At 26.4% G+C, this 23741-nt stretch overlaps 2 protein-coding genes across 4 annotated transcripts; both read right to left on the bottom strand.

The window, feature by feature from the left end:
* Positions 1-256: 256 nt before the first annotated feature.
* Positions 257-9318, bottom strand: LOC135924489 (zonadhesin-like). The gene is made up of 2 exons (XM_065459546.1): positions 9126-9318; positions 257-1248 (listed from the first exon to the last, which is right to left on the bottom strand). Exons 1-2 carry the CDS (start codon positions 9316-9318, stop codon positions 257-259), a joined length of 1185 nt encoding a protein of 394 aa, XP_065315618.1.
* Positions 9319-11658: 2340 nt separating this feature from the next.
* LOC135925441 (protein LSM14 homolog A-like) lies at positions 11659-21106 on the bottom strand. Of its 3 annotated transcripts, none has more exons than XM_065460759.1 (11): positions 21015-21106; positions 20737-20861; positions 20490-20653; positions 15699-15834; positions 15065-15124; positions 14604-14969; positions 14147-14374; positions 13298-13407; positions 12825-13089; positions 12622-12710; positions 11659-11815 (listed from the first exon to the last, which is right to left on the bottom strand). In XM_065460759.1, exons 2-11 carry the CDS (start codon positions 20855-20857, stop codon positions 11801-11803), a joined length of 1554 nt encoding a protein of 517 aa, XP_065316831.1. In that variant the 5' UTR covers positions 20858-20861; positions 21015-21106; the 3' UTR covers positions 11659-11800. The 3 variants fall into 3 exon arrangements, with proteins under 3 accessions (XP_065316831.1, XP_065316833.1, XP_065316834.1); XM_065460761.1 differs by lacking the exon at positions 21015-21106 and adding an exon at positions 20946-21008; XM_065460762.1 differs by lacking the exon at positions 21015-21106 and having other exon boundaries at positions 20737-20876.
* Positions 21107-23741: the final 2635 nt, after the last annotated feature.

Here is a 23741-nt window from a genome sequence, read left to right as displayed (position 1 = left end):
AAGGTCGCTTTTCAAAGGAAATAGTACTTTTTGAGAGAAATACAAATGTAATTGAAAATATAGTGGACACTAATTTGATGTTAATCTTTATTTGTATATTAAAACTAAATATAAAATGTTTTAAAAAAATTTTTTTACAATATTTTTTGAATTAAAGAAACTACTTTGCATAGTAACATCTAAAACTAAAATATAACATCTAATATTTAAATAGTTTTCTCGGAAGTTGTTTCTTCTACAGTTTGATAACAAAAATTTAGACTGCATCATTGGTTTTCATAGGCATGATGAGTGGAGGCAGTGCAGGAAAGGTGATAGGTCCCAGTGTAGGAAAGGTGATAGATCCCAATGTAGGAGTAGGAATGGTAGGTCGTAGTGTAGGAATGGTAGGTCCCAGTGTAGGGAGGGTGATAGGTCCCTGTGTAGGAATGGTGATAGGTCCCATTGTAGGAATGGTGATAGGCCCCCTGGAAGGAATGGTGACAGGTCCCAGTGTAGATATGGATGGCGGGTGGGTAATCTCAGGTTTGCTAGTGTCTTTGATCATTATTTTCATGCTGACAATTAAAGATATTGATGGTTGAATAATAATATCCAACTTGATATTTAAAGGTTTGTCTAGGTCTGTTATTTTTAAAGGTATGGTCATTATTTCCGGTTCGACGATTCTAGGTTTGTCTGTTTCTTTAGTTTTCATAGGTGTAACGGTTGCTACTGGGTTTCCGGTTACAGGTTTTTCTGTGTCTTTAGGTTTTATAGGCGTAACGGTTGCAGCCGGGTTAATAGTTACAGGTTTTTCTGTGTCTTTAGGTTTTATAGGCGTGACGGTTGCAGCTGAGTTAATGGTTATAGGTTTTTCTGTGTCTTTAGGTTTTATAGGCGTGACGGTTGCAGCTGAGTTAATGGTTATAGGTTTTTCTGTGTCTTTAGGTTTTATAGGCGTGACGGTTGCAGCCGGGTTAATAGTTACAGGTTTTTCTGTGTCTTTAGGTTTTATAGGCGTGACGGTTGCAGCTGAGTTAATGGTTATAGGTTTTTCTGTGTCTTTAGGTTTTATAGGCGTGACGGTTGCAGCCGGGTTAATGGTTATAGGTTTTTCTGTCTCTTTAGGTTTTATAGGCGTGACGGTTGCTACCGGGGTAACGATTAAAGGTTTTGTGCCATTAATTACTAAAGGGATTAATGTAGTTGGTCGACATGTACATTCCGAATTCACCCTTGGTATTGCTTTACAAATCTCTTCGCAATCTAAAAATATGAAAAGGTTTTTATTTATTAGAAGTGTACCGATGAAGAATCCGATCTTAATAGCTATAATACTAATTTCCCATTCCCTAGATTTGAAATTTTTATTTAAATAATTATAAAAACCAAAACTGGCTTTAAATTTATTTGTTTAAAATGTAAAAAAAATATTTCCTCAAATCAATCCAATTATAAACTCAAGAAACACCAAAAGGTAAATTGTCAATTTTACATTCTAATAGTATTTATTTTATAAGACGGTTCATAACAAGAGCTTTAAGGAAATGGAGAAACATTTAAATAATTTTGGTATAGGCGACTCTACATTTAAAAAGACTAATTCAAATCAAATTAATTAATTCCAAATGCCAATATTTCTTAAAAATTGGCTGATAAAGTTATTGTTAATTTTATAATTGTTACAGTTCAGCCAATATCCTTGGTTGATAATTCATCATACCATGATGATTTAAACTCTATCCTCTAGTACAACAATTTTCAGATACTAATGAATAAAATGGCTGATAACTTTAAAGTGATGAAAGATGCTCTAATAGTAGAGTTATAGGAGATATCATATATATGTACCACGGAAGATTGTTGGACACATAACACTAGGTAAAAGCTTATAAAAGGCAATAAATTATCATAAATATCTTTAATTACATAAATTTTTTTATAATTAAAATTAACTATATTTTAATATTTATAAATGTTTGATTTTTATATATTTACTATACAATAACATTATAAGCAAAAAAATATACAAATTTGTTTCTAATTTTTTTTTATAAAAAGTAGCTTAAAAAGTAGCTAAAGCTACTTTTGAAAACTAATAGCGGTAGCGCGTTAATTTTTTTGACAAATAGCGAATCGGTAGCGCGCTACTTTTAAAGGTAACGATTAACAACTCTACCAACAGGCTTGTTTAATATTTTTCTAAATAAAATATTGAGTAAGCCGTTTTAAAATCGGTTCGACTTTTAAAAACATTATTGGAGATTTTTCCATATTATATTAAAATTGTTAAGAAACCATACCGATTAAGTATAAGCATAAATGAGATGAGAGAACTTTTTTTTTCATTACCGAGAATAATAACCTACCTCGGAAGTACGACATCAGGAATTCAATTAAATGAATTAGCTCTACTCAATATCCATAGATATTTTATCCCTTAATACCACACAACTTATCGATATAGCAATCGCAAAGAAGAATAAATTTTCAATTTAAGAACGATATTTTGATCAACTTTAAATCATTATAATAATATTTCTATATTTTATTGTGATTTACATATGGATTTATATAACTATAATATTTTTTAACAATATTATATTCGCTCTATTTAGTAATATTTCCAATATTTTTACCAATTTGTGTTAGAAAAATTGTCATTTCTTATAATATGATTGATTCTTATATATTTTAAACAATGATTAGTCATGATAAATTAATACTTTCTAAAAAAATATATTTCAATATTTTTAACCCCCCCCCCCTCATAGAATGTGTCAAAATTATATTAAGTTCAATGCTTTTGATGCAGGATTTAAATTTATTATTAATCATAATTTAGTATTTTAAAAATTTACATGTTTATATTATTCCAAAAAGTTCTAAAGCATCAAATATATATATATATTTATAGACCTACAATGACAATGTTACCAAAAAAAAAATTAATACATAAAATTGATTATTTTACTAAATATGTTTAAGTGGCCTGTAGCCTAAGCTAAGAGCCTCTATATTGTGCGAGAAAGGAGTTTGCAGATGATCGAAAATGAATTTAATAAAATAAGTTTTTCAACCAGATCCAGACTCCGGTGGGCCTAATCTAAATTGATTGGGCTAGTCACATCAAAATTGGAAAAATATAATTTTCTGAAAAAATGAAGTTTCAAAAAAAGGCATTAAGTTAATTAGAGTTCTCCCTTAAATTCCATTAATTTGTTAAGAAAATTGATTTAATGGTATTGATTTAATTAAAGTTGTAGATTACGTTAAAATTGATATTAACAATGGAATTTGATTTGAAAATGAAATATAATATGAATAAGTTTTAATATAAATAATTTTTTAAATCGAACAGATGAAATTATAAAACTTTGAAATAAATAGGATTTAATGATGAAGTTTCTATATTATACATATCAATGATATTGAAATTTTCCCTTTGATAAAATGAGCTAATCTAGAATGGACATATCCTAATTGTGCCATTTTTTTGTGCTTATTTTAATTTAATGAATATATTTATGATTTGTGGGTTAAATTTGATATTCTTCATATTAATCCGAGGGGATTGCCACTTTGCCCCAAGGATTTCCCATTGAGTGGCTACGGTATAAAGGAAAAAGTGCGTCTTACTTGATCTTAAATGGCGCCCACATTATAGAAGGTTAGAAAACGTTGGTTTATTTATTTTGTAATAGTTTAATTTTTTAAAATTTAGCAAAAGAGTAAAAACACACCATATAGCCTCAGTTTTCTATACTTGATAACTCTCTTGAATTTTAAAAAATAAAGGAACATTTTTGGATGGCCAATGTTTGTTAATTTAAAAATTCACGCTCCATTTAAAATATATTTATATTTAGCTCAAACCAGGAAGAGTATTTTATTGGTTGGTCTTATAATAATAATGCGAAATTATATAATTTTAAAAAAAAATTATTTTTAATAAATAAAAGTCTATATATTGCTCATTTGGTCTAAAAAATATTTCAAATTTACCCGTCCATCTTCAAGCCCGTTGTTTTAAAAGTATTTTTTTAACTCGTCAACCCGCTCGGTGTTTAAAATTTGTTAACTAGCTCGCCCATTGCAGACTTTCAATCTTCTTCAATTTCAATGCCCCTTTTAACCACATCATTTATTATGTATTTATATATATACATACCTAGATCAACAATATAATGTAAAACCCACTATATTTACTTGCCCTAACCATCTATAACTAAGGCTAATTAAGATTTATCTAGACTTTATTTTAAAATTAAATTTTATTATTCTAAGTTAATAATTCCAAGGCTATCAAAATTACAGTTATTTTTATAGGGTCTCTTATTTTTCAGCAGTATTTTTTTTCCGGTTCATAAGCTCCCATGCCATATTTTGTCAATTACGCAATAAAAAATATATATTATATAAATCTATTAAAAATGAAAAATAATTGATTTAAATATAGTTGTAAATAATTTTTCTTTTTTTTTAAAAAAATAATCGCTTACCTATTTTCAGTTTATAAGCTTTTGCAATCAATACATTAACTAGCACCACAAATAAGAATATTATGGAGAATTTCATATTTTATTTTATATTAAAAAAGAAAAAACTCGAATACCAATATTAAACTTGAAATTATAATAATTTTTAAATGCACAAATAAATTAAATATTAAATTTTTATATATTATGTTTTTTAAAATACGCTTATTATTGTACATTTGGCGCCACTGTTGAGAGGGGTGGGATGAAGAAAAAAAAATTAAAATAAATGTCAAATTGCGTAAAATTGATAAAATAATTGTAGATATTTTTTTATTAATAATACCTATGTTTCAGCAAATTATAAGCTTTTATAATCAATACATTAACCAGCAACTTTAAATGCACAAGGTTTTTAATATGCCTATATTATACAGTAGGCACAATTAAGCGGAGAAGGTTTGGGTAAACATTTGAAAATCTTCTAAAAAAATTCTTCCTTCCTTTTCTTTGGTGGTGTAAAATCGTTCAATTTGAATGTTTCTATAAGAATTAAAAATTTAATAAAATTTCGCTTTCCACAACGGAAACCGATATTTAAAAAAAATATATATTTCAGATTAACACTGACAACATCGTTGTATTATCGGTAGCATTCGTGCTAGGCAATCTCACAGGCTCCTCTGAAAGAAAAATTTTAACCCTTTCTGGCGACCTTCTACCCCAGAACATCAGTAATAGAACCACCCTTAATGAGTCTCGGACTTAAAAATCCGGGCAGGGATGGGGCTTAAAAATGAGATTAGTAACAAGGCAAAAAAAATCCCTTTTTTTTAAAACTTTAATAAAACTATAATTTTAATTTATCTTTTTTGTATTATACATAAAAAAATTACATCTCGGACATGAATCGGGTCTAAAAATTTAGGACCCAACTCAAAAAAAAATTAAATTTTTAGAGATTTAAATAAAAAATAGTTTGATATAAAAAATTTTTAACCAATATCTATACTCGATTATCAGGTAATTCATTTTCAATTCTTTTTTTTTGTAAATTAAAACCTAAATCACTTTATTATTTCCCACACATTTTATTAAAAAAATTTTAAAAAGAGATTATGTATTATAGAAAATAATATTTGATAGATATTTAAATACAATTGTTTTATTAAGTAGACATATTGTTCGTCATTTAAAGTCTTATTAAAAATTATTAGTTTTATAGAATATAGATATTACATTATATTAAAACCATTATTGTTAAAAGTTAACTTTTTCACAAAAATACTGAACATATATTATATAGTCAAAATTTTTAATAAAATTAAAATTTAACACTACTATAGTAAACCATACACAATTCATAAAATAAAAATATTCATTTTTAAAAAGAAATAATTTCTATGCATTCATTTATTTTTTAATTACTCTCCCCAATTAATTTATATAAAGCTTTAAAACCACTGTCTCCATAAACATTTCAATTATTATTTTTATTCTTGTGACATTTTTTTAATTATTTTAGACCCTTAATCATAATAGTTCTCGTTATCGAAAAAAATACCCCATTATTTTAATGTATAATATATCTTCCTCGTTTCTTTTGATTAATCTGACATATATATCGTTTACTGTGAGAAGCGGGAGAGAGAGGTTAGAGAGTAGGGAAAAATATTATAATTATATAAATGAATTTTGAATAATTTATTAGTGAGTCTCCTGTAATAACGATTAATACAGAACTTACAGTACTGAAGATTCTGAGCCCATCAATTTGATAACAAAAATGGACTTTACAGTAACATATATATTATATGATATTTAGAATAGTTTTGCCCAGGCAGCAACCAATGGGGGAGGGGGATTTCACCCCCCATAGCAATTTGGTCTGTAAAATATTTTATCCTAAACACCCTCCCCCATAAGGAAGAATTTGAAAGAAAAATAAGTAAAAGTTACTAATTTTTTAACGACTATAATTCTCAAATAGGAAAAAAATAATTTTAATTTTTAAAAGTAAAAACCCAAAATTATATTGTTTTTATGACCAAAATAGGGGAAAAATTTTTATCTAATAGTGCTACCCCCTCCTCTCTTAGCAAAATCCTGAATACGCCTATGGTTTTGCCGTGAATTTATTGAAATTTCAATTTATATTAATTTGATTTTTTTATTTAATAGATTTTTTCACATAATTTTAAAAAAAAAATGACTGAAATTTATGAGGTAAAATGCTTTGCACCATGCTGGAATATATTTACTGCGATTAAAATTTAAAAAAAAATTGCCCTTGAGGTTTTAATCTGTTAGAGTTCCCGATTAGTACTTATTTTATAATTTATGATTAGGTGCCAGGCAAAAATTTTAAAACTTTTGGGCGAGGCTGTTAAGCCCTAACTGGGCCTCCGGCCCTCTTTTGCAGGGCTCTTAGCTAGATCAACCGGCTCTTTTTTCGAGGTTTATTTATAAACTTATTTTATCTATCTGTGTTACTTTATTCTTGTATTTGCATAATTTCTTGAATAAGTAAAATTAATTAAAAAATTTGTTAATTCATCAATAAAAATGGCTCAACCATATAATATGACTTGTTACTTCCGGTTGGAGGGGGGTCAGTTTTTATGTTTTAAACATGATAAGTATATTTTATAACAAATTATAAATTTTATAAGGTTTTTTAATGTTCAACGTTCTGTAATAATATTACAATGGAATCCCCCAGTGAAGATTTTCATTGAACCTTTTCCTGCAAGAAAATATAAGTTAAGAAGTGATTGTTAAAACTTATAAGGTAGATGCCTCTATAAATGCTGGAATATATTTCCGGTAAACTTAGACTCTACTCTGGATGATATTGGTCATCATTTTAGGACTTATAACCAGGGGTTTGATTCATGAAAAAATTTCTTATTACTAGACATTTATCTATCACCATTGGGTTGCCTACAATGAATATGGTTTGAGAAACTTTGAATCTTTCCTATCAAACTTCATCACTATTGTTAAGAAGTCATTCAAAAAATCTTAAATCCAACAGAGTTGTTAAGGAGCAGCGCTAGAATTTTTTAAAAACATTTAAAAAAGTTTTGAGTGTTTCTTGATCACTGCTAACTATCTAGTAACAAGATCATTTATTTTATTTGTGAATGGCTTACATATGTCTCTAACAAAAAAAAAACCCATACAAACTTTATTTAAAATATAAAAATATCGAATTTCCAAAAATTTTTGTCTTTTTTTTCATTTTTAAAGTTTCTTTATCTATCGCTTATTATTTGAAACTGAAATGATAAAAAAAATATATATTTGCATTTTAAAATAAATATCTTTTAATTAAAAAATAAATATCTTTTAATTAAAAAATAATTTTTGTTTCTCTCGTTGAAGTTAAATGAATATTTATACCCTTAGAGCTTTACCACTAAACTAACGGGAAATCTCTGATTCATCCCAATGAATATTACATATATCATCTGATCCTTTAACCCTTTCGGTCGCGGTAGTGCAAATATAAAACCACCTTTTAACCTTTATATCTTCTAAAGGAGTTAATCATATAAAATGAAACCACCACGAATATATATTAAAAGATATTCTTTTTCATATGTTTGTGGAGGAGTTATTTTTTAATTTTTTTTTTCGCGCCTTTATTTCAAAATACGTTTTTTACGATGATTTTTCTTAAAATTCCAATTTTAATTATAAGTAAGTATATTTATCAAATATTTTTAAATGTATATATTCCTCACTATTTTATCTATCTTTCTAATATTTATTTTTGCTCAAATAAATAATATTTATATATTATTTTGATCTCTTTAATGTGGTATATTGAACTAACCACTGCCACTTAACAACAATATTTTTAATATTTATTTTTTTAAATAATTGATAAATTTTGCCAACTCATTTCGCAATAATTTTAGCTTGTTATATATATGGATGATTATCTGGACATTCCATCTGAAGGTTCTTCGTTAGACAACTCATCCACTGATTCCGAAGATGATTATGAATCGGATACACGTTACCAAATTGATAGTGATGATTATGAATCGGATACACCTTATCAAATTGAAATTGATCGATTTAAAAAAGAAAGGTATATATGCTACCGGAACACTAAACAAAAATAGGAGATACTTGCCCATAAAGAATATGGAAACAAAATTAAAAAGAGGTGAGTTTGACTGGAGAAGTGACAAAAATAATATAAGTATAATTAAATGGCGAGATAATCGTGACGTATTTATAATGCCCAATTATATTGATCCGAGATCAGTGGATACTGTGAAGAGAAAAAATAAAAAAGGGGAAGTATTTGACGTAAAATGTCCAATAATGATAAAGATGTATAATAAATATATGGGGTCTGTTGACCATTTCAAGTCTTTATATGAAATTTCGCGAAAGTGGCGAAAATGGTGACTACCAATATTTTTTTGGCTGATAGATGCGGCGATTATCAATTCATTCATAATATACAATATTCTTACAGATAATAAACTCTCATCGAAAGAATTCCGAAGACAAATAATTGCTAGCGAATTGGCATACTGTAAAAATGTTAATAGGGATGATAATATTCATAATGATAATAATTATATATCAATGCAAAGAAAAAATAATAAAGCTTATATCCTTCCAGAAATTAGACTAAAAAACTCAGCTCATCAACCTCAGGCAGGAACCTCACGAAGGTGTACCTTCTGTAGTACAAAGTTAAATCCCAGAAGAACAAGGTGGTCGTGCAAATCATGCAACGTACCACTATGTCTAAATAAAAATAGAAACTGTTTCGAAAGTTTCCATAAGGTGTCAATGATATGAATTTGAAACCACCAGGGAGAGCCGCCATTTTGAATTTAAAAAACTTTTTTTGTGTGTTTTATATTATATTATACTAGAATCAATAAAAAAATTACTAAATATCGTGTTACAACATATTAATTTTATGAGGGAACCTAAAGGGTTAAAAAAACAGCGTGATTAATCGTAATGATTCATGGTTTTAACAACTATTTTAAACAAAGGTTCTTTTTGGGGTTTTTTCATTTCATTTTTTCTCAATGTTTCTTTTCCTTATTTTGTATTTTTAATTTTTTTACTCATGATTCCTTTATTTTACTAATTAGCAAAAGTATAAAAGGAGAATAATTTTATTTTTGGAAGACAAAAAAAAATATTTAATATTTCAAGAGTAAAAAATAAAATAAATTTGGAAGAAAAATATTGATGATTTATTTCGTTTTTTCCTCTTTTTATATTATATCTATTATTAAATATAATTATAAATTGATTAATAATATAATACATTTAAAAACATATGACATAAACAATGTTTTTATAATTTATCCTTTTTTATTTCCTTTACAAATAATATATTAAAAGAAATGATTACACAAGACAATCAAAAAAAATATTTATCACCAAAAATAAATGAATTTACAATTTAACACAAAAACAACCCACATAACAACTTCGAAAACTGATAAAAAAACAATAACGAATGACAAAAATTAGATTAATTACCCTCCATTTGGGGATATTCTGCTTACCAAAATGTAGCGCGACATCGATATATTTTAATAAGCGATGAATGATGTCGAGTTACATTATATTATCTGTAAATGCACGTTAAATATTAAGTGAACGTTGGACCAGACCGTAATTAATCATCAAGTATCTTTAACTATGAGGAATCCCTTTCCCTCAAAATAGCAATTAGATTGTGGAAGGTTACCACGAGGAAATTAAGAAAGAATACACCTCGTTTCTAATAAAAAGATTAAAAAATTTTCCTGAATTGATGACGAGAAGTATATCAAACTTCGTCTAGGTATTAAAAAGAAGGAATAAGTCGGTAAAGTAATAAAAATAAACAAAAAATTCGTTTAACATGAAACAAGAATATATAACAAATGATTGATAAATCGCGACTCCAAAAGGGGGGGGGGTGATAAAAGCTTTAAATGCCCATTTGATTCAGTTATGTTTATAAAATCTAAAATCATACTTCTCAAATAAAACTCAAACACAACAATGCCATTTAATATTTTATCATTTTTTATATAAGAGCTTCAACATATTTCATGGTAGTTAGCAAAATGGCGTATTTAATCATTTAAATACCTTATTTTTAAAAGATCTAGCTTCTACATATTTTTTAATCATTAGAGATAGTTTCGTAATTTATCAAAAATTTGGATTTTGTGAAGTGATACACCTGCATTTGAGTAAAAGTTAAAATTGACAGGTTCTTAAATTTAAACTTTTTAAAATAAACTATGGATAAATATAGAGTAATATAAATATGTTGGAAAGTTTGATTATGATTTTAAACTACATCATGGTCTCTGTGAATATTGTATTAGTCATTGATAAAAAAAGTGGCAAATAAATCTTTAGTCAAAAATGGTATTACACAGGTTAGATATAATTTTACAATACTTTAATCAATTTCAGTAAAATAAAAATGGCCATTTACTAATTAATAATAAGTTGTTAATTCACCTAACTTTAACCAACTTCTAATTAATGTTAACCAAGTTTTAAATCTAATTTTTAGTTTCATTTTTTGAGCTAAAAGCTTTAATAAAAGGTTATTAGAGTTGGAGCTTAGGTGATATAACAAAACCTATAAATAATAAAATAAAAGTATAAAAGTATGTTACATGTCTGTGAATATTTTTTTTATTGTAACATAAGGAGTACTATTTTATAAGGCTGTCAGCTAAAAGCAAAAACTCGCGTTTAGTTAATATAACAAATATTAAATTAATATTGTATGTTATCAGGAAAATATGTGTTTTAGACTCATAACTAGTAAATTACTTAAATTACGAATATAATATAAATTTCAAAAAAAAATAGTTATATAATATATTTCTAGAAAAATAAGAGAAAAAAAACACATTACAAAAACTAAGATGTCTATAATAAGTGGAAAAAAAATAAACATATTTAAAATTATATAACACAAAGATTTTATAAATATATATTTGTAAATTTTTCAATATGCGAAAATAAGTTAATATTTTTATAAATACAAATTTTATTCTAATATAAATTATATATATATAAAAATAATATTATATTTTTTTATTATTTAAACTATTTATTAGTATATTTATTTTTTAATAATATTTAAATCCAAATAGATGAAATATAAAAAGAGAATATTAGCAATATATTAGAATATAAATTTAATTATCATTGAACGAATAAAATGTGTATAAATTTCAACTAAATATTAGTTAATCTCCATCAAACCATATTATATATCAGTATCTATTTGGTAATTAAAGATAAATCCGATACAAGCTAGAGTGCACCAATTTTCAATAAGATCCACCCTTTAAAATAAACAATCAGGTTATAAAATTATTTTCAAGGATATATTATATACATATGTTCGTGTAAATGTGTTTCTCCAGCAATGCGTTATTTTAAAATTTTAATTTTGTTGAAAAAAATACGCCAAGCACGTGTAAAATAAGTATGCTAAAAATTTTGGATAATTTTACCTTGAATCCTTTTGAGTCGTGTTTATATAACAAATCAAAAGTGATACAAAATTTAGTGGCAAAGTTATCTGAAATTCAGTTAGTAGGTATTATATGAATGCTGGAATAAATTTCAGGCAGATTCTGATTTTTCACTCGTAAAATAAATGTAACATTGTTAAAGTAAAATACATTTATTCTAACATATATTTCAAAAAATATATAATTTAAAGTCGCCCTTGGTTAATAAATTAAACACATGGATCCAAACCTAACCATATCGTTGTTACTTAACCGTTAAATTCTCACCTAAAAAATTATCTTAACCTTTGTATAGACTTTTTAAATTGAATCGAGTTGATTAAGTAATGGGTCATTTTTAGATAGTTCTGTATATTGCTATTTTTATTTAACACAAGTTGACTATATAATCTATTATTTTTTATATTCTAGATATAATTTGCCTTAAGAGAATCTTGAAAATATTTTAACTGTTCGACCTTTATAGTTAGGAAAAAAAAATATTAAGAGTTAAAAATAGGGGATTAAAGATTCGGACCAAACCGATATGGTTTGGATCCTGATTAATAAGAGACACCAATAAATAAAACTCTTGGATCACAAACTTTAAATAAACATTGATATCTTTAATTTACCACTTTGATAGCGTTAGCATTCACAGTGGAATTCGAATTATTGGAAGATTGATTAGGATGAACGTTTCTGTCTGATTTATTGTGACCACCTTAAAATGGAATTTTAAAAAGATATATCAACTTCACAGGTTACAATGAATAAGGGTCATGCATACTAAGAATAAAGCTTATTTTAACAATTAATCTTATGAATTAAATCCAACCTCTATATCCATAATTGGTATTCCTATAATTCCCTCCTACATTTGTTCTGCCAAACGTCTCCACGTCCATGCCCCGCCTCCCAAAACCGCCGGTTCTGTATCCGGTATCAGGGCGACTTTGAAACCCGGTGTCCTGTCCCGAAACAGCCAATTTTCGCATGAGCTTACGCCTAGCTTCCATGTTTGTCTGACAGCTTATATCATCAAAAAATGATTTGGCGGGCTCGTAAAAACGCGCGTTTTCGTCTTCATTTGCGTCATTTTGCTGATATAAATAAGAAAATTGAAAGAATTACATAAAAATACTTCAAAAAAAACGTTTAAATACATCTCTAAAAATATAATTTGTATAAAAAATTTAGCAAAGGTAAGAAAGAATATTAAAAATATTAATATTTAATAAAAATTTTACTTATCTTCCCTTTTACCCCTTACAAAAATTAATTTTTTTGACCAAAAAAACATTTTCAAACTTTTGACAGGTCGTGGTCAATATCTAACAAGTCATTTTCCTCCTGGTGATCAGCATCTTCTGATTGAATCTTCTCGCCAGCGGCACTTGATATCGAGGACGAAGTGGTATCTTCCACATCGATAAAAAAAAGAGTTTGTATTTGATATACATATTTAGGTGATTGAAAATATTCGGCATTTTAAATGACATGGTATAACTGTTCTTTAGAATATATTGGATGGGAATCGAATACCTGGCCATATTTGCCTGATCATCAAAATGGCGGAAAACAAATAATTTTTTATTATTTTTAAAAAAGGATTGTTTTTGGCAGATTTTTAAGTTTATTTTATCTAAGCATAAATAAGAATGATCGTGAAAACCAATTAGGATATGCAAGGTTTTTAAAAATCAATAGGCGGATTCATAGATATCAGTGGTTGGTCCGATTTTTAAATGTAATATGGAAAAACATATATGAGGAATAGAATAAACTAGGAATATACCGAATTTTTCAATCATTCAATTTTTAAAAAATATCGTTAAATTGCTAATCTAATTTAAAAAAATGGTGGATAAAAAATTATTTATGTATGAGATATTGTTCACTTGGTATATTATATTCCTTATAGGCATAATTTTGCAATATCAGCCAGTATTAATAATTTTTAAACATACAAATGATTTACAGTAGTAATTTTTAAGTAGATATGGGATAAAAAATTCAAAGGTATTAAATAAATAAGTGTGAAAAGAAAGTGAATATAGAATAAAAATTAAAACAAAAAATTAATTAAAAAAATATCATAATTTAATTAACTCTATTGAAAATTTGGAGTGAAATAAATTTTTATAAGGTGTAACAAACCATTGACTATTAATTTGAGTTTATTAGCAAAATCCCGGCTTAAGCTTTCCTTGTCAAACTGAGCATTAGAGCCCTCAAAGTCAAAATCCTCTTTAGGGAGGGAGGTTTGATTGATGGCGTGATTGACAGTTGGGGGACGATTATTGCCATATCTATTGAGATTTTGGTGATAGTGATTTTGGTTGTAATGGTGCTGCTGTTGTTGCTGCATGGAATTTGAATTGTATCCTAGATTTATTAAAAAAAAAATATTATAATGCAAAATCCCTTTTACCTTCTTTATTTCAATTCTAGCCTATTCCTCTGTAGGTTGTTTATATGAGATTACATTATTCACTAGTTTAATTACTGTAGTTTAGCATCTTATTAATTATGAACTACAAAGGCATGAAGAATATGAAATGGATCTCATTTTATTAAAATAATCCTTAACTTAATAAAAAAAAACTAATTTTACTATTGTTTGTTCCAAAATTGTTTCCAAAGCTCCCTCCAAATCTCCTATTAGCATTAGCGGCATAATTCTGGTTTGAAGAATTCGCATTACTATGGAATTGATTGTGAGAAAAATTATTTGTATAATTTTTCCCAATTCCCATGTTATTCCTATTGTAAGACATGTGCTGATTAGAATTGAAATTCGCCGCCATCTTATGTTGATTATTGCCGATTTTATTGTTGAACCCATTGTAATAGTTATAGCTATTGGAAGAATGTAAATTTTGTAAATTTGAATTTAAATTAGAAGCTGGATGTTGTTGACTGATTTTTGTGGTATTTATATTAGCTTGATTGTAGTGGGAAGATTGGTGTTTAGCATTATCTAAATATAGGAAAAATAAATGATTGTTAATTAATCAATGCATTAAAAAGCAATGAAAAATAAGACAAAAATATTTATAAAATGCCAATTAAAACTTTTGTTGACAGGAGTGACTTGGGTAGCTTGATCAATTTGTGGTGATGATTTCCTGCTATCTAAATTTCAAATATAAATATTTTATTAAAATATAATTCTTATAAAATAAAAACTATTCATATAAACTTTAAATTATAATTATTAGGATGTGTCCTAAGATCAACTTATTTTTGATACTATTTAGGTTAGGCCTAGGCTAAATAGCCTTTGAACTAGGACACCCTATAACAATTTTTTAAGTGTTTTTGGCTTTTTTTTCTTTGTTTGGAAAAAACATGTTTTTTGTCTATCCCTAATATTACGTGCTTCATCTACTATATTGATAAATACAATATTTATAAATTAAAATTAGTTGCATAGCTCCTTAGCCAGTTATATAACTTCGACAACAGCCTATAAAGTAAGGGAAGGAAAAAAGCAATAACAAGAAAAAAATAGAAAAAATAACAATGCCACCAAACACTTAAAATAAACTAAAATAGGGTGTCCAAGTTCAATGATGTTTAGTTTAGGATAAACAGAAATAAGTAGAAGTAGGACACAGCCTTATCACTTATTTTTAACATAAACAAAACTATAAAGTACTAGTTATAAAAAAAAGAAAGCAAATATTTGATCATTAATAAATTTTACTTGTTAAGCTTTCAGAATACTGTTCCATACCATAAAAATTTGTTGGTATTTGGTTTTTAAGTTGAGTTGGATGATTCTCTGGTATTACACCTATAGGTGTAGGTATGCTGGATGAGTTGCTGATTGCTTCAGAATGCTAAATAATAAAAATTATTATTTTTGATATATTTAAAAAAAAAAATATTGTAATTTTAATATAGCATAAAATAAATAAAAATACTTAAAGCTCTGCTGATCCAAAATTTTGCCTCAATCTGATGTAATATTCTTATAAAACTGATATAACTGCTGATATTTTTATTTAGTATCAATCTTTGAAACAATTTCATATAAAAAATAAATATTTTATGGTAAAAAAAATTTACTGTAAACTAGTATTGCTAAATGACTCAATTTTAAAAATGACACCCAATATTTTGGCCAAAAAAAATTACACAACCCTGAAGAATTTCCCTATAGATGGGCAAAAATGTTTGGACAGGCCATCTATCAACAATAGAGGCTTGAGTATATTATTTTGACAAAAATCTTAATTTAAAATTGGTAAAATTGATTGGTTTAACACCACTGTAAATTATCAAGAAAATATAAAAAAATTTCAATATCTCATAACTAATATGATATTTGATTCAAAATCAATGATTAAGTGCAATTTGTTTTCCCCACCTTAATCTTCCATTATCAGACTTTAATTGGCACCTTGCTCAATTACCCGCTAAACTAGGCGGTATCGACCTGATCCCCTTAGAATTACTCTCCCTATCTCTTTTTATCTCTAATCGCCTTTCGCTCAATTCCGTGATCTCATCTTTTATAACCCCCAATGACGATCTCTTAACAGTAGCAATCGAAAAATGGAATCTACTAACCCCAGACGGTCAAACATTCCCAACCGAAATTTCTAATAAATCAATCTTGGAACCCCTTATAAAGAAACTTCAAAATAGTCTTAGCCCTCCGATATCAGCGATATTCAACTTTTTCAATTAAACGATAAATATGGCGGATATGAATGGCTCGAGGCACTTCCAAGCCTAACCCTTGATAATCTCTTAACGAATGACCAACTGAGAGTTACCATAGGATTTAGACTAGGATGATCGCTAACACATTCACACACTTGCCACCTTTGCAACCTACCCGTTAGGGGTGGGACCAATACCAATATAATATTGGTTTACAATACCAATACCAATATAAACCAATATATAATTAAATATTGGTATTGTTTTTACAACCAATACCAATACCAATATTAAAAATAGATAAATACATAAAATTATTTGGTTTTATCGTGGATAATTATATCGTGGTATATTTTTTTACTTTCATTCATAAACATATTACATCTGTTATTTCTTCCAAATATTCCTGTGATATCAATATTGGTGTTATTTATAATTATAGTTTATTATTATGGAAGTAAGTTTTTTATATGATATCTATCAATTTTATCTATTTATTCATTTAGGATATTATAATGAATGAAAACCAAATTGAGTTAATAAATATAGATAATGATGTTGATACTAATAATAATAGCGATAATGAACAAGAAGAATCAACGATATCTAATAAAAGACGAAATACAGCAAAAATCTGGGAATTTTATACTAGTTGTGATAACAAAAAAAAGGCTATTTGTAATAAATGTAAAAAAAATTATCTATTCCCAATTTTGGAACCTCAGGATTATGGACACATCTTAAATCCATCCACCCAACTTTATATAAGAAATGTGAACAAATAAATAATGGCAGTAAAAAAATTAACACCATAAAATCATTTTTAATTAATAATGTAAATAATAAAGCTAATTTAAATAATTTAATTATGGACTTTTTTATTCAAAATAATTTAGCCTTTTCAATGGTTGAAAATGAGTCATTTAAAAATTTAATAAGCTTTTGCAACCCCTCATTAACATTAATTTCTAGAAAAACACTTAAAAAAGAAATTATGAAACATTATCATAGTTCTTTTATCAATTTAAAATCTGTACTTTCTAAAATTACTTTTAAATTTTCTTTAACAATGGACATTTGGTCCTCTCCAAATAAAATACCCTTTATGGGCATAACCATTCATTATATTGATAATGATTTTAAATTAATTAATCATTTATTAGATTTTATTCCTTTTAAATCAGCACATAATGATATTAATATTTATAATATTTTTAATTCTGTATTAAAAGCAAAATTTGAAATTGATTTTTTTTGTATTACATTAGATAATGCTAGTAATAATTTAGCATTTTTAAAAATTTTAAAACTAAAAGACAATTTTGATAATGTGTGCAAATGTTTTTGCCATATTATCCATTTGTCTGTTATGGCTGCATTGGAACCTCTAAATCTAATTTTAAAAAAAATAAGAAATTTTTAAAAAATTTTTAAACTTTCTATATCTAAATTTAATAAACTTGAAAAAATATATCTTGAAAAAAATCCAAATTTAAAATTTCCTAACCCTATTTTGGATATACCAACACGTTGGAATTCAACGTACCAAATGCTCGAAAGGGCTATATTGCTCAAACCTTATCTCACAATATATACCAATCATCAACAAAATACTAATGAAGAATATTATATTAGTGCCTTAGCTTGGAATAATATTGAAATATACCAAGAATTTTTAGAACCATTTAATTTTGCTACAGAGATGGCCTCATGTGCTAATACTCCATCAGTTTCAACAATCATTCCTTTATATTCCAGTATTTTTGAGCACGTTGAGTTATAATAATAATCCTAATGCTATTTTAAAGACAGCTTCATTAGCTGCCTTGACAAAACTTAATAAATACTATAATTTTAAAAACACCTATATATTATTTCAACAATGATTGACCCAAGATTTAAACTATCAAGTCATTTTTAAAGCCTAATAATATGGAAACTCTTATTGGATATCTTACTAATGAATACAATATTTATAAAATAAATAATAACAATTCAGCGGAACTTACAAATGAAGCACAAAATAACAAAAAATTGTCCTTTTATGACAAAATTTATCAGGTGAAACCTCATAATAATACTTAGAAATAAGTAAATACGTAGATGAAGCCCAATTTCCAATGATACAAATCCATTAGATTGGTGGAAATTAAATAAAAATAGATATCCAGTATTATCAAAAATTGCCAGAGATTATCTAGCAATTCCGGCCACCTCATCTAGCTCTGAAAGGGCTTTTTCAGAAGGACGGTATGTTATAACAGACCAACGTTGTTCACTAGATGAGCATACTATACAAGCTTGCCTGTGCATAAAAAGTTGGATGCGCATGCAAGATTCTTCTTAAATACATAAAATTATTTCCTCTTCTTATATTAAAATTATATCATTCTTTTGCATTATATTTTGTATAAATAGACAGTTATGTAACATTTTTAGTTTACTTATTTTGCTATGTTCTTTGTGATAAATAAAATGGTTCAAAATCAATACGTTTATTATTGTTGATACAAAAAATACATGATCAAATCAAAAATTTTTATATTCACATCACCTAATAAATTCCTAGTTTAAAAAAAGAATTTGAATTCAGTAAAATTTTGAGAGTTGGTTCTTAGCCCCGATTTTATGGTATCATGATTTTTTTTCCCATGTTTATTTAAAATTAGAAATTAAGGGTTTTATAATCACTATTTCTATTCTTTAAATTAGTAATTTGAATTTAAACCAATACCAATATAAACCAATAGTTACCAATATAAACCAATAGTTACCAATATAAACCAATACCAATAGCAATACCAATACAAGAAATAGAAAATATTGTTTAAACCAATACCAATATTTTAGACCCAATACCAATACAATATTGTTCATATTGGGTTTTTACTATTGGTTCCCAGCCCTACTACCTGTACAACCAAATGCAAGACACGGCCTAAACTGCTCCCATAGCCAAGGTCGCCACCTCTGGCATAAAGCAATAAATAAAATCATCCATAACGCTCTCAGTAAAGCTAAAATTCCTAACATTATAGAACCAACAAACCTCTCTCTACAAGGTGGTCTCAGACCTGACGGTCTAACCTGCATCCCATGGTCCAATGGAAAATCCACAATTTGGGACACTACCTGTGTCTCTTCCTTTCCCTCATCAATTAATTCAAATCCTCTTAATGGCGAAAATAAAAAAATCAATAAATACTCAATATTAAATAATTTTATTTTTCAACCCATAGTCATCTCAACTAATAGTAATTTCTCCCAATCAACTTTAAAATTTTAGCACGTAAAATTTTTAACATAACAAACGAAAAACGCGAGTCAATCTTCCTAAAACAAAAAATACAATTAGAAATTTTTAAACATAATTATACATGTTTTTTAGGTACATTTTTACTATAAGCTCTTTTTAGAGCCATCGATATTTTTAAAATTTACACTCATTTTTAATAAATGACTTGTTTTGCTATTTGTTTATAAAAATAAATTATGGGAAATGTTTATGGATAAATATGAATTGTTAAATATTTTTAAATTTTATTCTTGTTGCAAATATAACAAAAAAAATATCATATTTTTGACTATTATACTTAGAAAGATAAATCGGATTTTGGCTCCTATTATTCATTGTTATTAGAAAATTATGTGCAAAATATAAGATATTATATCAATAACAAAAAATGATAAATCTCAACTAATGGTTTTTTTTTAAAAAACAGTAAATATCATCCTGATCAAATATTTAATAATGGAACTGCCTTATTAAATATGATTTTGCTAAAATAGCTTGAGGAATATACTAATAAAAACATTTATAAGTAACCTCAATAATGGCAGGATCTGGTATATCATTGGATGGTGTCTTTTTATCTTCACACATATAGATGTCTTTAAGGTCACTTCCTTTGAATGAGATATATCGATAAAGTTTATCAGATGGATCAACAGGAGATTCTAGATTTCTATTTTCAGTTCCAAACATACGCACTAAAATATTTGTAAAATAACTTTAATATCCTATTCTAAATGGTGTCAATAATAATCAATAATTTATATGAATCAAATATTACCATTAGAAAGTGTTAACGTAGCTTTAACAGGGTCTATAGAATGTAACACTCCTTCATATCTAATACATGCTTTCGATATTAAGCTGAGCTTGCTACCTAAATACTGTTGAGCTGCTGACATAATTCTAATAAAGGATGTTATAGATCAATTAGTATAAGAAAAATTCTAAGAATGATAAAGAAAATAAATAAAATTAAATGTTTATTACTTTATATGTAAATAATTTACAATAAAAAGAAACAACACATTAATAGAACAATCAACAAATAAAATCTACCTTTAAAATCTCAGATTTATATATTGGCGCAAGCGCAGTACTAATAGGGTTCTTTAAATGGATATAGTTTTAATCCATTAGGAAAATTTAACCGATTACCTTTACGCGTATTTAGAAAATATTTCAATGAATCTAATTTTTTTTTGATACTTTTACTTTATAAAAATGCTTTCTTATATGAAAATCTGTATATATGTGATTATTTTTAATTTTTACTTATTTTTCTTTCAAATTATTGTTTAAAGTCATCGATGCATTCTAAAATAAATTTGGGGAAATATGAGGTCGAATTTAAACTTGTAATAGTGTTCAAGCCCTATCTAAAAATTTATTTAAATTAAACGCATTTTTTATGAAGATAAATAAAATAAAATTCCTAATTTTTCCATTTTATATTTATATTTTCTTTTTCTAAGTCAGAGTACTGCAGGAAGGATACTCATAAGGGAGTGCTTGGGTGACTCTCTTGTCATATATTTAATTTAATAATATTAAGCTTTTTCTTGAATGATCTTTGGCAGGATTACATGTAATAAAATATATATAGTAGTCATTTTTTACAAATTTTAAAGACATTTTTTAATCATTCTTGCGAAGAAGAGGGAATAAAATAAAATTTATGAAGTAAATTTGTGGGGGGGGGGGGGGGAGGTATCACTTGATATGACAATGCTATTTGGAATGTTGTTTGTGCCGAGTACAATAAGCGAATATACATTTTATTCGTTAAAGATATATTAAGTCAAGATTACTAAAAATTTTAGGTTTTATATTCTTATAACCAGGACACTTTATATGCTTTTTAATATATCATAAGAAAAGTATAAAATTGTTAAGATGAGACATAAATAATGAGGGAAAAATTAAAATTAAAAATAAAAATAAAAGTTACACCTTAAAAATAATCTTTAAGAAAAAAAAATTTGAAATAAATAATGAATGAAAAAATAATATAATCCTGAATCTCTAACAGTTACCTTTAATTATCGTCAACATGACTCATCAAGCGCCTAGATGAGAAAATAAAGGAACAAAATCTAGGCTTCCTTTCTCTCTTTATTTCTGAATAATTTTTCTATCTTTCCTCAATCCTCTGAGAGACAATGACTTCTACCAGAGAATTATAACACAAGAATCCTTATTCAACTTGAAGGGGAGGGCGTTTACTTTAATTTTTTTAGGAGAAGTTGCTGTATTTTGAATAAATTTTATATAATATACTCTTGGATGCTTGTCCAAATTATAATTTTTACATTTTTACTAACCTTTTATATTTAAATTTTAGACGGGGGTAATATAAATATATAGAGGAAAGCGATTCCTATTCCCGCACTCCTATCTTCTCTACTTACAAAAACGCTGCTCATTAATATTTAATTACATAAAAATCAAGCGTTAATTAAGAATTTATTAAATTAAAATTTAAAAAAAATATTCAAAAAAAAAATTTAAAAATAAAATTATTATAAATATAATTTTAAAAAAAAATAATTTATTTTTCATTTTTTATGTATGGGGGGGAGGGGGGGGGGGGTTTGGGTGCCTACTCCACTGTAATTATACAAGGATGAGGAGAACATATATTTATAATTTACATATAATATAATTTAATATTATTTTCAATTCTTTAATAATAAAAATGTATACACTAGAACATGTAAGAGTATTAAATATATTATTAAAATAATTTAATCATACCATCTGTATGAGAGTTTGAAGCCAGAAGCTTTGCCCAATTTTATTTAATTGGTTTTTGAATTTTTTTATTATAATCACATAATGTGTTGTCAAAATAAAATAAACAGGAAGTTTTCTATATAAATAGTCAATATCTTAAAAAATCAAGCACTATTATTCGTTTCATACATAATATTTAATTTCTAAAGATAATTTTGGCTAAATTATATGTCAATGAATTAAAATCCTAAAAAGGCTTCAAATTTTGATCTCAATAATTAATTATTGTGTCAAATTTTATTATATACACTATTAAATCTATTGTACACTTATCTCAATCATGTTACACCTGATATTTTTACTTATTGGATTTTCATAACTGTTTACTCAATCTCATTCTTTCATAATATGATTATTATAATATTTATTTGTTTATCCTAAAATATATTTATAATAATCTATTTATTTTAATAAAAATGCAAAGTAAATTTTGATTAGTTTGCTTATTTTTCAAAAATGGACACAATAATATGGAATATTACTTTATTATATATATAAATAAATATATTTACAAAAATAAACACACTAAGATAAAATTTGATGTTTGATTTAAAAGTTGTTTGTGTTGGATTTGCTGGTGATAATTCAACAGTATGGTCCTTTGATTGCTCCATCAAAGTATGTTACAATTTTGATACTCATATTTAAAAAAGTACTCATTTGAATGGCTCATACTTTCTAAGCCTTCTGCCATTGATTGTAGATACAATCTAAAATAATATTAAATTTAAAGATAAAAACATATATTTTACTGGCTTTCAGATGGCACCCTTTCCAAAAGAGCCAAAAGTCTTTCACCTATAAGTGCATTTATTCTTGAGCCACTAGCCTTTGGTGTAGTTTCTTTGGGACTAATGTCAGTAGTTTTTGTCTTTTATCATTGGCTTCATGAATACGATATATTCATATTCAGATTATTCTTTAAGGATGATACAGTTGTATCATGCTGTTGAAACTTCATCTCCATGCTAATAAAAATATAATTTATCA

Source organism: Gordionus sp. m RMFG-2023, chromosome 2 (genome assembly GCF_954871325.1).
Source record: "Gordionus sp. m RMFG-2023 chromosome 2, tfGorSpeb1-WG-v2, whole genome shotgun sequence".
NCBI lineage: Eukaryota > Metazoa > Nematomorpha > Gordioida > Chordodea > Parachordodidae > Gordionus > Gordionus sp. m RMFG-2023.
The sequence above is the reverse complement of the archived record's forward strand: the minus strand, read 5'-3'. Positions and strand labels throughout refer to the sequence as shown.